The sequence below is a fragment of the Lissotriton vulgaris genome, chromosome 12 (genome assembly GCF_964263255.1).
Source record: "Lissotriton vulgaris chromosome 12, aLisVul1.2, whole genome shotgun sequence".
NCBI classification, from domain to species: Eukaryota; Metazoa; Chordata; class Amphibia; order Caudata; family Salamandridae; genus Lissotriton; species Lissotriton vulgaris.
This window is the reverse complement of record NC_141700.1, coordinates 291,870,942-291,889,049: the sequence shown is the minus strand read 5'-3', so window position 1 is coordinate 291,889,049 and position 18,108 is coordinate 291,870,942. Positions and strand designations below refer to the sequence as shown.

Here is an 18,108-nt window from a genome sequence, read left to right as displayed (position 1 = left end):
AATTAGTGGTTGTCTTACAGAAATGGTGATTAGGGCTCCCCATTTAAATTCCACAACAGTCAAGCAAAATCACCAGTTATTTTCTCCAGTTTTTTTCAAATTGCAATTATTGTGTGTATTTTAAATTGGAAACAACCAGAAATATTGCGGCCTGTATTTAGATACAATCAAGTAGCATTCTGGGAGCTTTACAAGTAGCCACAAATAGTTACATTTCACAGACATGTGTACGTTTCAGTTATGTGATCACTGTCAGTAATGCATTCTGTACATGTGGATCCATTTCGTACCTTAGCAGCAAACTCTTTCCAACAACCATCATGCACACTCTAAATTGGCGGCTAAAGGATTTGTGCTGGTGAGGGTTGGGACTAATTATTCGGTGTACAAAATAAACACAATAAAAATGTGCTGCCCTTAACCCAAACAATATGCCCTGGGGTGTGGGGCGTTAAGAAATCCACAAATCAGCTACTTTGCTTCATTTGATGCTATTGACTACAGCATAAGTAAAACAGACTGAGGACAGCAAACAGGGCTTTAATGTTTACTCTTCATTAGATTTAACACTGTTAAATCACAACCATCCTTTAATTTTCAAAGTGGACCAACATTAGTGCTTGTTTACACCTAACATTATTCTACAACGTCTTGGTTCCAGCATGCCAACATATCTACAGATTGATTCCAGATGAATAATCATTTTTCCCTATAGCCAGGCTTTGTAAATAGCCCAGGCAGAGCGTGGGTTACATCATGAATAAATTAGCTAATGTGGAACTTTCATTCTAACACAGGATTATCCAAGGTCAGTCAAGAAGGGTCAGAACTGCCCGATATTTTCAAAACAGCTGTCTATATACATGATCCATAAGAAGATTATTATTAAGTAGATTGACCTCATGTGGAAACCCTGAAATTCAGGCATGGATCCAGCCCATGGGGCTCCCTCAGTCATCAATGTGTTCTAAAATAGATTTCTAACCATCACAGCTAATGATTTAGATATACCACATCCATACCCTGCAAGAACTATATATAAAGCATTAGCAGCCATAAGTGTCGAAGCAAAAGCACTTTATGTCACAGGCATACACTTTCTATACACCTGAAGACTGGGTGTGTTGTGGCAGGACCGAGGCAAGACCACTGAAGTCACTTCAGGCACAAAAAATGATTTATATCTGTGATTCCCAAACTTTAGAACTAAGACTCACTTTTAGAACAAAAACTTTGGTGACCAACCTACCTTTAAAGGACTTGGAGAGATATGATTTTTGAACGTAACTAAAGCATTCTGTAGAAACGTGTTATCGTTTACAGACAGCACATTTCCCATTGAAATGGCTTCTAACTTTGCACAGATGTACATTTTTACTAATAAAACTATATAGCACTCAAATGATGGAAATCGGGTTTCTATAAATATCTATCATTTGTGCATCACCAAGCAAAGTGTCTTGATGTATTTGATCCTTTTAAAATCAGTTTCCAGGACACTTCTGAATTACATAAGAAAGCTCTTACATTTTGCTTTCCTAACTGCTGTATGTCTATAGTTCATTTACGTGTATTTCGATTTTGTGGTGTGTTATTAAAAACAAAATCCTACTGCCTTTCCTTTCATACTTCCTGTACTCCACCAACACTACCACATGATTCACTTTAAAAACTCCACTCACTTTGCAGTCAGAGAAAGAAAAGTAAACACCAATCCCTGTGGTTTAACCCCTTCGCTGCTTGCGTCGGACAACGGCCGTCGCACGCACTACCTTCGTAGTGCTGCACACGTTCATTGGCTTACACGGCCACACCCACTGCGCTAAAACGCCACACCACGGCGGAATCACCGCCACGGATAAGGATAAGCAACAATTTGTCAGAAAACATAGCCACATTTTTTACCTCTATCTTTGAAGCACAGCAAATGTGACAAGACTAATAAAGAATTTAAAGACCTCTTTATTTATTGCTTTGACTTTCCCAAACACACCAAAAATCGGCTAGGAAGCCAACAACGGATCAGGACCCAGTTTGGAAAATGCTGATTTATAGGGAGAAATATAGGGTAGAGACAAGCCACACAGGTAGCATGCGTGCTGGTCTGCTCAATATAAAAGCATACATCTGACACAACATTCACAATTTTAAATCCTCTAAATTCCACCCTGGCACTGACATTATTGAAAGCATTCTACTCAGACAGGTCACCAGGGGTAAAATAAAAGTAGTAAAGAGTTGGGAAGTCAAAGGATAGTAGTATGGGTTTCTCTTCAATCTTAGCCAGGAGGTAATGCAGTCACAAAGCAATTGATGCCGTGATCAAGCAGCGGCTGCTGCGAAACGCGTCAGATTTGTTTGTCTTAAAGAGTTGCCGCTTAGCAAATGAAAATGGAATGAAAATAAAAAGAAACTTTGACTAAGCGAATCCTCTTGGTGAGTGCAACCCGTTTTTCTGGGATTCCAGAAGAGTGGTATATATATATATATATATATATATATATATATATATATATATATATATATCCTACTGGCGGTCGCCAGTAGGTAGTTATAGTTAGGAACTAGTCTGCATAGGAAATCAGCAACATTCTATTTGGAATAACTTTGGCGCCGGTCGATGAATCATTGCGAAATTCTCCAAGAAGATGGCTTGCTCAGCTCCTTCCCTGAAAGTTTGGGGGTGATTAGTGAAGCAGGGGCCGAGAAAAAAGGGGGGGTCCCAAAACGTGTTTTACCAATGCAATTTTCCATAAGGACCTTTAAGACGGGCTACAGCCCGAACTGCTGAACGGAATTATACCACATTTGGCAAAAAGGTAGAGTTTGGTTCACAGATGACGCTTTTTGTTAAATGGTGTAAATCCGTGCAGTACTTCCTGAGAAAATCAAATGTAAAATCATAGATATATCTATGGACGAAGTACCGTCCGAGAATTATACGCATACCCTTACGAGCACAAGCTGCTTGCTAATTGGCTGTCAACTGGCTGTCAACACTCCAAACCTTGAAGTGTTGGCAGCCACCTTGTGCCTCGGTAGAACCGAGGAACAAGAAAACAGAAAAAGAAATGTGAAAAACAAGAAAAGGGGGCAGGGTAGAAACACCCTGACCCCCTAGGCCTGCTTAGGGGGTCCCACAAGGACCCCCAAGGCACAAAACATTTTAAAAATAAAAAATCGCGGGATGCGCGTAGGGTACGCGTACGCTGCCGATCCCCCCAAAAAACGAAGCGCGTGCTCCCGCGCTTTAATGTTAAATCCTGGGGGCTTTATAAAAATAAAGTGTGGGGGGGCCCAATCCCCCCCCATACTGCCCTGGGGACCACCACCCCCCGGGGCAAAGTATGTATTATGGCCGGGGCATACAGCCCCCTGCAGCACAAGGCCCACCGCAGCCCTGGGGACTGCCACCCCCGGGGCTTAAATATGATGTATGCGGGGGTTCATCCCCCCCCCCTCAGCCCCGGCGACCGCCATCCCCCAGGGCTTTTTAAAAATTTTTTTTAAAAACCTGTGTGGGGGGGCTCAAGCCCCCCCCACATGCCCCGGGGACTGCCACCTCCCCAGGGCACTACATCTTTAAATTGGGGGGTCCGTGACGCACCCCCCCAGCCCACCACCCAACGGGGCTTTAAAGTGTTGGGAGGGGGGGCCCAACATTTTTTTTTAAATAAAAATCGTGAGATGACCCTGCTGATCCCCCAAAAAACACAAAGCGCGGGCTCCCGCGCTTTAATGTTAATTAGTCCTTTATAAAATAAAAGTGTGGGGGGGGCCCAATCCCCCCCCCATACTGCCCCGGGGACAGCCACCCCCCAGGGCAAAGTATATATTATAGCGGGGGCACACGGCCCCCTGCAGCCCCGGGGACCGCCACGCCCTGGAGCTTAAATGTATAATGATGGGGGGCCTTTAAGGCCCCCCAAGCCCTGGGGACCACCACCCCCAGGGCTTTAATATCATGTATGCGGGGGGCTCACTGCCCCCCCCCCTGCAGCCCCGGGGACCGCCAATCCCCGGAGCTTCTTTAAAAAAAAAAAAAAACTTTGGGGGGGTGGCTCAAGCCCCCCACACGCCCCGGGGACCGCCACCTCCCTGGGGCACTACATATTTAAATTGGAGGGTCCGTGATGCACCCCCCAGCCCTGGGGACCACCAGCTCCCCAGGGCTTTTAAGTGTTGGGAGGGGGGCCGCGCTGCCCCCTCCTGGAGCCTTGTGGTGGCCCTGGGGACCGCCACCCCCCAGGGCTTGCTCCTCCAGTGTCCCGGGGTGCCCACTCCCCGGGACACTGTAATTTGCTATGGTTTATGAAGGAGAGAGCAGGAAACCTGCTCTCGCCTTCAAAAACCAAAGCAGATTGCTTTTCTACATGGGGAGCAGCATGTTAGCTGCTCCCCATGCAGAAAAGCAATGCCGGCTCCTGCAGGATGCCGGGAGTCGGCAGGGACCGTGGGGGGCTTGGGGGGCCAGGCCCTGGGATATGGGGTCCCCAGGGCCAGAAGTGGCCTGAGGCGGGGGGCTATGTAGCCCCACTCTTTAAAAATATTTTTTTAAAATGTGACCATGCCCCCGAGGAGGGGGTCCCCGGGGCCTGGAATTAGCCCACCAGGTACCTCCAGTAAGCGCCACGGAGCTGTGTTGCAGAGTGTTGTAAAAAGGGGGCGTGGCCTCTGAACACCTCTCTGCAACGCAGCTCCCTGGCGCATACTGGAGCTACCTGGTGGGCTAGTTGGGCCACAGGGGACCTAGGATTGAAGAGGAATTAATCCCCAACTTAAAATGCACCACAGGGTGTGTTTACACACATGTCACCTCAGGCCCCGCCCCCTTCCTTCATTATTGAGCAAAATATTCCTCTAAAATCAGCCGAACTACGAATTTCGATTTACTCACCTGTTATCACGAGAGACGTTAGTGCTGCATCTTTGAGCCCAGTACAGACCGTGAAAAGTAAATCTAAGCTCTAAGTGTACTTACCAGTAACTTGTATTTCCTTCCATAGGAATCTATTTTGTGGTTTTCACCAGAAAAGTTTCTAAGTGTATTTTTGAAACGTACAAATATTCCTCTAAAATCAGCCGAACTACGAATTCCGATTTACTCATCTGTTATCAGGAGAGACCTCAGTGTTGCATCTTTCAGCCTACTACTGATCCTGAAAAGTAATTCTAACCATACTTACAGTAACTTGAATTTCCTTCCATAGGCTAACATTGACTGGCTTCACTTGGAGAATCTTCAAAGTGTGAAGTTTTGGAGCTTTAAAATATTCCTCTAAAATCAGCCGAACTACGAATTCCGATTTACTCACCTGTTATCAGGAGATACCCCAGTGCTGCATCTTTCAGCCCACTAGAGATCCTGAAAAGTAATTTTAACCATACATACAGTAACTTGAATTTCCTTCCATAGGATATCATTGCCTGCTATATAAAATATATATAAATTAAAAAAATATAAAATAAAAAAAAACAAATATTACAATTTCAATTTTTTTAAAATATTTTTTTCAATTTATATTAAAAATATGTAAAGTAATTTAAAAAATAAAATCTAAAAATAAATAGTTTAAAACAATGTAGTAAATCAGTATAAAAAATATAACAATTAATACATTTAAAAATTATCATTTACAAAACCTTAGAAATTCACTGAAAAAACCATAGGTTTCATATATGTTATAGTTAGCTGGACATTTCACTCACACAAAACCATTGAAATTCCCCCGTTATAGTTAGTTCAGCTAACTATAACTCGTGCGACCGCAATGCACTGCTGATGACGTCACATATTACATCCCTCATGACATGGTCAGTGACATCACTCACGACTAGCCCTCTCTAGGAACCTTGTTAGGTCTTTGAACAAGCCCAGCACTTTCAATTGGTTCTTTTGTCTGCCTCTACAAATTCCTTTGTTTTCATTGGTTAATGATATACTTTTATCCCGCCTTTTGGCTGTTTTGTTCCACCCTGCAGACGACCCCTGCTACATGGATGACGACTCCTTCCATTATTGGGCATATGTTTTATTTTCAGTGCACTACATTTCGGAGGCTGTGCGGCTTTCTTTGGTTTTGCCTGGTTTCATACTACCTTCTTCCCGGCTTAGTGTGGCTACAGAGCGTGGACAGCATCTGGTCTGGTGCAAAGGGTGCATTTCAGTCTCTTGAGTATGATATGTTGATGTTTAGCCCCTTTGGGAAGTCCTGTCCATGCCTGTGGCACAGAAACACTTCTAAACGGAGGAGCAGTGGTGACCAGCATTTTATTTGCAGAATTCAAACATTAGTAGGTTCAACCAAATTGTTTTTATATTGAAAAATTGCTAACTAACTGGTTTTCTTTGCTTTAGTTTAATAAGTGTGGCTCAAATACTTTATAGAATACCTCGTAATTAAGTCTTACTGCTCTGGGCCAAGTTATATATAAATAAATAAAACGCGTTTTCTATCTCCCCAATAGCATTTTCAAAATCAAACATATATTCAGCATGTTCTGTTTTAGAAATAAGTTTGCACCGGCACATTACGGACCCACAGAGCTTGCCGCATGCCTTTTGTTTGTTGCTGCACACTACGGCCAAAGCATATTGTCTTGTGTTTTCGAGTGTAGAGTATTTTATGCTCCCACTGATGAATAGAGACTTGATCCAAATACAAGAGGAAATTTAGCCCCAACGCACGTAGATGGGGGGTCTTCCAGCGGCTAACGAGGTGGGATTCTCCAAGGCCGCATCATACACAGCCTAGGAGCATCCAGCCCAGTTAGCCGCTGGAAGCCCCATCTACGCCGCTGGCGGACATACATTTAAGGAGTGTTTGAAATCCTTTTTGGACTATGTAATACTTGCAATCTATAGCACATTGATCTATGGCTCCCCATTTATTTGCCTCCTCCGGAGTCCAATATCCTATGAGACGTCTGGAATTTGCTCTCCATTCATACATTTTGGATCTCTTACTGTTGAGCTGGTCTCTAAAGTTTCTTTAAAAACCTTTATTGGATGATTTGATTGAAGGTTTGTGTGTGTTCCACACTCTCTATATACCCACTGCCCTGATGAAGGTGTAGCCCCCACCCCCCCCCACCCCCGCCTCCGGGCCGGACACTGAAATGTGGGTTGGCGCTAAATTTCCTTGTGTATTTGGATCAAGTCTTTATTCATCAGTGGGAGGATACACGAGAGTCCTTAATATGCACATCATCCGACTACACAGCATTGTTAATTGTTTTAGCAATATGTATGACTGACAGAGTGATGAATGAATGTGTGTGCAACTTTGGAACTCTGATTGAGTGTTTATCTGATTGAAAGTGTTGTGTGGGACTACTGTGTGTGTGTGTGTGTATATATATATATATATATATATATATATATATATATATATATATATATATATATTCATTATGTATGATTTAAATATGTCTTTCACTGTGTGAATTCTGATAAAATCCTATGAACTATAAGATTGACAAAAACAATAAAAATATAAATTGTGTAATTATGAAATCCTTAGAATTATTATGATTGTTGTCTATTGTCAGCCTAGTGGTGTCTAATATCAGGACCCGTCTTTGGGCATTACATATCATATATATATAGGCAGGTTGATTTCTTTTGTAGTAGCACAATTACATAACACACCACATACATACAATCCACACCACGCAATTCCACATCATGCCACAAAATTCAACAGCAACATATAATTAAACTCCACTACATACCAATCCCAAACACAAAATACCATTCCACATAACTACACTCCATAACCCATAATGCCACTCCACATAATTCTAGTACAGTCAATACCACATAATTACTATCCACATATTTCCACTGCACACCATGACGCATAATTCCGCTACACAATCCACTCAACACAATTCCACAACTAACAATTCCAATTCATCCCACATAACTACACAACACACCACCTAAATACACTCCACAACACATAGGTAAAAGACATTGCCATTTACGCCAATAGCTCCAACTCAGACCAATGCGAGACCGATTGCATTGCCAATGCTTGTTACAATAGATGTTGTGAAGATGCTGTTGCAGGATGTATCCATAGAGTATACTACTATCGCAGATAGGTGTACCTTTAAAGATGAGTAAGTTATCCCAGTGTCTAGCAGTTGAGTTAAGTCAATACAGTTTCTTGTTTTGTTCTTGATTCCATATAATTCCTTCTTCTGCACCAGTGTACACATTTATTCCATTTTGTTGCGTAGCACTTCCTGGTGGTAGCTTTCCTTGCATCCTTAATAATCTCCATTGTTCTGGGCAGTAGACAGATGCCCAAACTGGATAATCAGGAGCCAGGATGTTAGGTTCAGTATTACTGGCTTCAGGTGGTACATCTTCCCTTCCTGCTTGGCCATAATCATATGATCATAATCATTTGTCCATTGTATAGCTCCAACAGGTCTGAGTACCAGTTTTGTCTGGCCCACTGTCGGGCTATGAGGATGTTTTTTTCCATGGTTGTCTGGCTTTCTCCAATGCCTTTGGGATCGGGGGAATCAGTAAAAAAACATAGGCACATCTCCCATACCAGTTTATTCACAGTGCATTTCCCTCTGATAGGGGCTGTGAAACCTGAACGCAAAGTGCTGCCATGTTGCATTCTCTGGTGTTGTGAACAGGTCTATTGTTGGTCTCCCCATGTATGAACACTCTCACTAGAGTTTGCTTTTCAAGTTCCCATTCATCCAAGCTGCTTTCTTGTCTGCTTCGCCTGTCCACCTCAGTGTTTTCCTTTCCTGTTAAGTGGACAGTCTGTAGTGTTAGGTTTCTTTGAATTGCCCATTGCCATATTTCTTGGGATAGTTAGCTCAGCGTGAAAGATTTTGTCCCTCCCTGTTTGTTCAGGTAGAACATGGTTGTTGTGTTTTCTGTTTGTATTAAAACAGTCTGGCCTGTTGTACGAGTCTGGAATGCTTTCAGAGCTAGGAACACGGTCTTCATCTCCAGGAAGTTGATGTGCCTTAGCATCCGTTGTGATGGTCACAGAGTGGGTGGTTTGAAAGGTGGCCTTAATGCCACCACAGGATCTTCTTTTGTACTTTTGCAGTGGCAACCACAAGATCCTCCCAACTCCGAATGGATTGTAACCATTTGCTGCAGATCAGTTCTTAGACAAGGTTGCATGTGTAGGTTTGCATGAGTTAATAGTGGTATTCATGATGCCATCATACCCATCACCTTCATAACTTGCCTCACTGTTAGAGGCTATTCTTTCTGGTAAAGGGGAGTTTGTTCTGTCAAGGACTTTACCCTTTTCTGAACAGGGCATGCTTGTGTGTGTTTTTAGTTCAGTGTTGTGCAGATGAACACCTTTACTCATTCCAACTGTGTTGATGACTTTTTTAAATTTATGGAGAAACCTAGGGACTGTAATTTTGTGATTAGTTTGAATGTCCCTTTTGCACTTTGTCTTAGAATTTGCCTTCACCAGCCAGTTGTCTAGGTACAGGTATGCATGTATTCCCTTCCTTCGTAGGTATGCTGCAACTGCCGCAAGCATTTTATAAACAACCTTAGTGCTGACTTTATTCTAAATGGCAATACTCTGAATAGGTAGTGTACTTTTTCTTGTACAAATCGTAGGTATTTTTTGTAGCCTTGATTTATAGGGATGTGTAGTAGGCATCCTTTAAGTCTAAGGTGGCCATGTGGTTTCCCCTCTAAGGGTGGTATAACTCACTGCAGACTTGTCATTCTGAAAGGTTGTGTGCAGATAAATTTGTTGATGAATCTGAGGTCCATGACGGTTTGTAGGGTGAGATACTGTTTTAGGACCAAGAAGTATGGTGAATAATTTCCTTGGCTTCTTTCTTTTATCGGTACCCTTTTTATGGCTCTCTTTAGCAAGAGTTCCTGGACTTCTTTTCTGAGTTATGTCATTTCTTTTCCTCAAACTTTTTTGGTTTTGGAGGCATTTGGTGTGGTTTCTTGACCAGTTTTATTCAATATCCATGAGGTATCAAGTTTGAAATCGAATTGTTGTGGCGGTCTTTACCCACTCCTGTGGATAGTTCCCTATTCTTCCTCATGCTGGGGTTTTGTGGGGGTCTAGGCCTATGAGCAAGTAACTTGCTAGAGGTTCCTCCTCCTCTTGGAGTTTGTCCTCTCCCCCTTCTTCGTGCATAAAAGGCCTTGATTGCTTGGTGTTGCCACTGTTGGCAGGTGGACTGTTGCGAGGCCTGCTGTGAGCTGCATTGTGCTGGCTGCTGCTGTTGGAACGATGGGATGTGTGTTCTGGCCATTGGTCGGTGGCATATGTTTCCGCCTCGCTGGAAAGATCTTCTGTATTGCAGAGCCCCCTTGGCCTTAGCTGTCTCGCTTTCCTTTTTTATTTGCTGTAAGAACTGGTCGACCGCCTGACCGTGTGGGGCATCTCCTGTGAAGGGCTAGTTAATGATAGATGCTTGAACCTCTGGTTTAAATCCTGATATTCCTAGCCAGGCATGCCTCAGGAAAGTTGTTTGAGTGCACCTCTGCCTGCTGCAATGTCAGTTGTATCTAGGGCTGACTTTAGGCAACTGTTGGCCACATTTTTCACCTTCCTGCATGACTGCTTTTGTTCTATTCCTGTATTCCTCAGAAAGGATTCCATTTCATCTCATTGCTGATGTCCACATCTGCTCATCAGAGCATTAGAATTGGCAATCAGCCACTGTGTCGCTGCTTCTCTGTCCATCTTTTTACCCACCAGATCAAGCCTCTTGCTCTCCTTCTCAAGTGGAGGCCCAGTAGAGGTATGGGTATTAGTGCACCTTCTGGCCATAGAGACAATGATGGGAGTCTGCGTGCACTTTACCTTGAATGTATTTCGGGTTCTGCGTCAAGGCTTTGTATTTCTTTCCGACCCTTGTAGTTTTTGCTTTAGTAGTTGCTGGTTCTTTTAAAGCCTCCTTGCCTTGATCAAAAATGCTGGGAAGCATTGGCAGGTATAGGTTTCCCTTGTTTGCAGGCATTAAAGTTTCTAATAGTAAACATGAGTATTCCTTTTCCTCTTCTAGTTGTACCCCACACATTTTGGCAGCCCTCCTATGATGATGTTGTACATCGCAAGGTCATCAGGTGGTGATGGCCTCGAGGGGGTAATTCTCCACCTACTCTTCAGGGGAGTCTGTTTCGAGAATGACCCACGATTCCTTGTCAAATGTTGTTCCTCCTTCGAGTGACTCAGGCTCATAGAACTCCTCTTGTGGTTCCTCATGGGGCTCAGGTGTCGCTGGAGCTTCCAGAGACGATTCTTCCTTTTCGCCGCGAAGGTCGTCGAAGGCTTAGGAGGAATTCAATATTCTTCTTAGGTGTTGAACTCCTTTAGCTGAAGTAGCGCCACCATTTCTGCCTCGAGCCTTCTCTTTTCTTCTCAACCTCCTGCGCCCTCTGTTCAGGGCCAAGCATGGCCTATTTTTCGGCATCAACAGTTCAGCCATCTCATAAGGCTTGCTCTTTCCTTTTGTGCTTTTTCGAGCGGATGGGACCAGCTTTGTCTTGAGACAACGATATCCCTGGCCTGGGATCTGTGTACATCTTTTGCTCTCGGCTGACCTTCGGTTGACGTTTTTAACGGACGCTGAGGCTGCCTTCTTAGATCTTTTCTCAGAGCTTGCATGCTCTGGACCTTTATGTGCTTTTGTCTACCTTATGGATCTTCTTTGGGGCATCTCTTACCGCTTTCTTTTCAGCCTGTCTGCATTAGTGTTGAGGATTTCGACATCTGATCCTCCGCGGACTATCTATGCCTCCTCGCCGTGGTCGTCACCATTGCAGGTCATTTCCTGTCCTCTGTGGGACATCTCTGCTTTTTCAGTGCTGGTGTGGTAGAATTCCAGCCTGTGTCTTCTGTGTTCCTTCAAGGTTTTTGAGATGAATGAAGTGCAGGTTTCACAATCATCATCTGTGCTCTTTCGACAGACATATCGCAGACGACATGGGGGTCTCTCTGTGCCAACTTGTGGTGGCAGGTGGGGCAAAATTTAAAGAGGGTTTTACCACTGTCCCTTAACTTGCCTCATTCTCCGACCACAATGTTGTTCCCAGTGGGGTTCCCCATCGGAAGGGGAGAGAGAAGGATCCCCTTCTCTCTCAGCAGCTCTTCTTGGTGGTTTCAGTGAATCGTTGTTTTCTTTGAAAAACTTTGAATTTTTCCCAAAAACCTTTGGAGCGCCTCTGTTCCCAGACCTAACAGCGAGGAACAAAATCTGAAGATGGCGACTACGGATAGGCACATCCGGGGCACTGTCTGACATCACACAGGGGACAGACATACCACCAACTGGTAGTCAGAGACGCCAGAAAATAAAAGAACAAATTTACAATGCAATAGGTCTCACATTTGCGACACTGAGCTATTGGCATTGTTAAATGACAATGCCTTTTCATTTATGTTAGTTTTTAAAACATAAATAAAAGGCATTGTCATTTACATGCAAGACCTATTGCATTGAAAATGCTTGTTATGAGCTCAGTGGGGGCTGAACGAAGTCGCGCACGTCCAGCCTGTCCAGGCAGAAACAAGGAAAGGGGGATTTGTGTGGAGAGCGATTAAGAGATCTTCAAAGCCCGAGAAGGGCTGCAGCTGTTTTTTCCAGCCCCCCCTCTCCGTCACAATCATGTGTGCCGGAGCATGGGGGTGGAGAGTGCCCGCTTTTCCTGACCAAGTGCTGTAAGGCCAGAGGTAGGCATGGGAAGGGAGCTCAGTCGGGCTTGCTCTCTTTGGAGGCTGAGCTGGGAAGAGGAGACTGGAGGGACGGGTGACTCCTCCTGGTGAGAGCAAGAATAAAATAATAAGCGGTGCGTGGCGATGTACGTGAAGAGGGCGCCATAGCAATTACATATTTTTTTTTTAATCAAAGCGTGTCCATGGTGCTTGGCAAGTGAAATGGAGCGCTGAATGCTGCAGAAAAGCCTGTTGTGACTGCAGTAGGAGAAACTTATAAAAGAAAGTAGTGCTTACAGACTAAATCAGACGTACCGTGTAACAACCGAAGTAAAAGGGCCAGTCCTCATGGGAGGTTACAAATGAAGACAAGGCGGTACTAAGGAGGGACTAACTATCCTTTAAACTAATCAGAAGACAGCATTTACGAAAGACAATGATGCAAGCCAATTACAAATATGGGAGGTGAGTGGGAGGGGCTTCAAGCCTATACTCCAATAACTGCATGCCTTGCAGCAGCGCATGCGCTGCCCAGGCTCAACCTAAAAAGAGACACTTCAAGACCCAACCACTAGACGGTGGAATAATGTACAGCATGTTGATCCAGAAACTGATTCAGGCAGCAAAACTGTCGCAGTCTACAACATAGTTATCTGTTTTATATCATTAGAAAGGCTTGTGCACCGATTTAGTTAGGAAAAAAATAGAATTAAAACGTAGGTTTTAGGAGACATTAAGTATTCCTTAGGTTAATGAAAACAAAGATTTGCTGCTTTAGCTGTGAGTGAGCGGCATGGCGCTGGTCCGCATGCAGACAAGCTAATGGAAACAAGTGCTAACGCATTACAGTGTGTGGGCGCAGCAAGGAAAAGACAGCATGGTTCTAGGTTTAACACAATGCAACGACCTTTGAACGTAGTTCACAGCAGAGCATGTCTTACACTCTCAGGAACTGAACAACGAGCGTGTCTCATCGCCAGTATTGTGCCACGGTCACCAAAAGGCTGAGCCGGGCCACGAGAGGATTAGTCCAAGCTGCCGCTGATGCCAGTGTTTAGAATGGATGTTCAATCTTGGCCTGGGCAAGATTAAAAACTACCAATATTTGCTCTGGTGAGGTACCCTGTGCACCTGGCTCGAACCTGTTGCACAATATCTTGGCTCATGGCTGCCACCTAAGCCCCGGGCCAAGTACCGCGATGTCTTCTAAGCCCTCAGTAAACCCAGACAGCACTCAAAAGGCCACCGAGCGCATCACTTACCAGGAAGTCTTCCTCACAGTACACCTTTCCGTTGACGTTATAGAAGGCCTTTCCCCGTAATCTTCGTCCTGTTTGAAGAGAAAACAAATGCACGTCATTAACAACGCTGGCATAAATTGCCGACTTAAACCATAACATTTCATTGAGTTTTCTTGCAAATTAAAATAAAGTTATTTTATGAGTTTCATGCATTTAAAAGTCTCTAACCTAAACATAGAAACGTATTAAGAGAAAAGGTAAAATTATTAAGAATCAGTTTTGAAGTAAAACTTAAGTGCTGTTTGACATCTGACAGAAAAACAGTCTAAGAAAAAAGAATGGTTTCTCTGATAGCACGAACCAAACAATGCAAGCAAGCTGGTGGACTATAGCCAGAGAAGGTGTTGGGTCAACGACGGTATTAGTCTTTGATTTAAGGTGTTTCTGAAATCTTAAAAGTCCTTTATTAGTTGCCCTGTACTTCCTTCTGGGTTTATGTATACAGAGAAGTTCAAAGCACTGATGTATAAAGTCTGACAACTTTGCTGAGGACGGAGTCCCCTGATGAAAGAACTAACTCCAAAAATGCACAAACACGTTGATAGACTGTTGTACACAACTTATTCTTTTACAAAGGCATGGTTAAATAGCGGATATGGCTAAACAAGTTTACTGAAAATGACATGTCTTTTTTTTTTTTTACCTGCAGTTAACATGGTCTAGGGTCACTAAACCGGTGTGGCCATCACTTAATATATACATGGGACCACAACTTTAAAACTATACACTTTAAGCCTTCTTATAATATGTCTACGCGTGACTGCACAACAAAACACTCAAAATAAGTAAGATTGGAAGCACCACAGCATATAGACCAACAATCATAGATAGACCCTCCTTTGTGAGGACCAGTCATGTACACATACATCACTAGTATACAAAATTGGACAGTGCCCTCTCAATGACCAACCAGGTTTCCACCGTGGTTGGCACTTGTACAGGTCTTTTAAGACAGTTGCGCAAACTAGTCCCTCTCCTCTCCCAGTCGATGCTACGCACAGTGGTCTCGGCCACCATAGTGTCAAGACTCGACTATGGCAATGCGCTCTACTTAGGCCTGCCAAAAATGCTAACAAACAGACTTCAGGTAGTCCTAAACGACGCCGCTAGACTTATTTTCAACCTTCCGCGGAGAACGCATGCCTCTCCACTATTAAAAAGTCTACACTGGCTACCAATTGGACAGAGGTCCGTTTTTAAAAGCCTCTGTATAGCCCATAAAGCCATCTATGGGAAGGCCCCGACCTACATCAAGGAACGGATTGAGATATATAGACCGGAAAGAAATCTCAGGTCCTCTGATGCCAAACTCCTTGTATGTCCTCGTTTTAAGCTGGCCACAATGGGAGGGAGATCCTTCTCGGTTTTATTACCGAACCTTTGGAACGCCCTGCCTGAAACACTCCGAAAGGAGGGGAATCTACTCCGTTTCAGGAAAGCCTTGAAAACCAACTTGTTCAGAACAGCACTCAGCTTAGCTTAAGCACTCCACCCTTTTTTATCCCGGATGTTATGTTCTGTGGTCAAAGCGCCCTGAGACCTGTAGGTGACCCGGCGCTATATAAACCCACTATAACAATAATAACAACAATATGCGCACTAATCAATTTCAGTTAGTCCTTCAATTTCCTCAATGTGGCAAAAATTAGCACACAAAAACCTATGTTTTAGAAAATATGAAATGGAACAGATTTAACTAATCAATCCAGGCAAAAGTTTTTGTGTATCCTTAATACGGTGGTAGTCATACTAAACTACTTAACAGCCTAACATTAAGTGCAAGCATATCAGAATCAGTGCTTAATTTGTAAAAGACTAAGTGTCAGAGCCCAACGGTTTGATCAGAAGACCATGGCCAGTGCTATGGAAGGTCGGGTCACTGAATACCAAGGCTGAGTCATCTTGATATCATCTCATGCTTCTTTAATCAACAACCAACCCTCTGCTTCTTTATCTCACTCTTGTAGGTTATTTTTCATTCCCACTTTCTCCCTTTGTCACTGTTAATCTGTCTCGCTTTCCGCTTGTTTCCCAATTTATGATTTTTTCGCTCTTGCTCTGAATCAAAGATTGCTAAAAATAAATAAGTGCTAGCCTCCAAAAATGAGTGCCGGTGTGGCCCACTGGCTCAAAATACCCTGTGGAGACATTCTTTACAATGGATTCCTTGGTAACATTTTCTACAAATATTTACATGCCTTCAGAAGATATCTTCTGACATCTTAACTCCATAGTTTCCTCACATACAACTTTCTTTAAAGAATATCTACAGATACGAGTTCCGATCACTGTCAGCATGGCAACGGCACAAGCATTAGACAAAATGTAAATACCAGCAAACATATGGGCACGGCATAACCATCCGTTAACACACTATGACAGCCAAAGCTCTACATTAATGGCCCCTAATGGTGGCATCAACTCATGGATAAGAAGCTGAACCTCCTAAAACACAAGTCTGTAAACAGACGATGCCCTCTAAGGGACCTACATGGTTACTATCAGCCGTGAGAGCATAGTTTACGAATTATAGAAATGAACCTAAATAAGATGGCCACTTTGCACTCTTTGTTTAGCACTGAACAAGATTCACACCACAGATCTATATTTGAAAACAAAAGCCTTTACACTATTTTTAACGAATGACAAGTGTGTAAATTGTAACACAACACAGAAATAGGTACATGAAGATTTCAAGTAGCAAATTTGGCTGTTCATGCCTGTCCTCCATGAACCATCCCTTTACACTCACTGGTTAGAGGCGGCAGACCCGAGAGCAGAGGACGGCCCGGGACCAGGGTTCGATTCCCGGCGCGGCAGGTTTCTGGACCAGGGTCAGCGGACTCGATAATTCTCTCGCCTCGGTGCCCACTCTGATCAGCGATCACACTCGGCAACTCTGGGCATTAGCTTGCCTCATCTTCACGAACGGCCCCACCAGACCGCCGGGGATGCCTGGTCTCACCCTGGAGATACCCATTAAGGGACCATCTCTCAGGGAAGCCAGGAAGGGTTTCGCAGCGGTCGAAGCGCCTTGGGACCCTACGGGTAAGTAGTGCGCTATATAAATGCCTATACATTTACATTTACTTATTAAGAGCACTGACGCATGCACATACCTATGCTCAATGTGAATATATAACCCCACTCCAGTATCCATCCCAATAAAAGTTTTCTATACTAAAATGCAACAACACTAGGACAGATTGTTTCTAACTATTATCTCCTCCGCAAGAAAGTATAACTGAATTCCTACTAACGGCACATCAACAGAGCCAGTTTCATAGCCAGTGTTCTGCTCTAACACTTTGTTTCACGCAACAATTTTGATGTAACTGCAAAGAGATGATCAGCACCCACCATTCAATCTGTTAACTACATGAGCATTACACAATAAATGAATTACATAGTGCTCAGACTTCATCACGGTTTTTCATCATCTTGTTCTTTTAAAGCCTTTTCTTCCCTGTAGCTAAGAAACAGAGACTCACAGCTGGGTTAGCAAGATCTATAGCATTATTTGACAATTTCCAAGGTATCAGGTCTTCTTGTTCAATTTGTAGATAACATTAGGATAGCTTGCATTTGTATGTCCTAATTCCATGGTTCGCTTTCCGGAACGGTCATCAGAAATGTATATCCTAGCCCATGTAGGCATCTGAGCCTGTATGTGTTATTAGCTGGCAAGTGGCGTTGTGCGGACAAAAGCAGATATTAGATACAAATTGAACAAAATGGCCTGATATCTTGGAAAGGTCAAAGAATGCTATAGATCACACCAAACATGCTGTGAGACTCTGTTTTCAGCTGCTGATACATATGCCGACTAACCCTGGGCAAAGCACTACGCTACGCTCGCGTAGTTTGCGAAGTTTGTGCTACTTCGCAAACTGCACGTAGCACACTGCAAACAAGCGTAGCGTAGGGCAGCGGTCATTTTTTGCTTGCTCGCGGTGCTCAATGTCAAGTTGGAGACAGCGAGCACGCAAAATGACATCCCGGCGAGACTTTTTCCTCGTTCGCGATCAGCAACATCAAGTTGCTGATCGCGAGCGTGGAAAATAAACCTCCCAGCGAGATTCGGAGGTCAGGTTTCTCATTGAGAGTGGTTGCATATG

At 43.7% G+C, this 18,108-nt stretch overlaps 1 protein-coding gene across 1 annotated transcript in view; it reads right to left on the bottom strand.

Moving 5' to 3' along the window:
- LOC147673993 (Wilms tumor protein 1-interacting protein homolog) overlaps positions 1 to 18,108 on the bottom strand; it is a 377,467-nt gene that overhangs the window by 154,445 nt on the left and 204,914 nt on the right. The window contains exon 3 of the mRNA XM_086945080.1: positions 13,952 to 14,019. Coding sequence (XP_086801206.1) covers positions 13,952 to 14,019 — 68 coding nt within the window. The remainder of the gene's footprint in view (positions 1 to 13,951; positions 14,020 to 18,108) is intronic.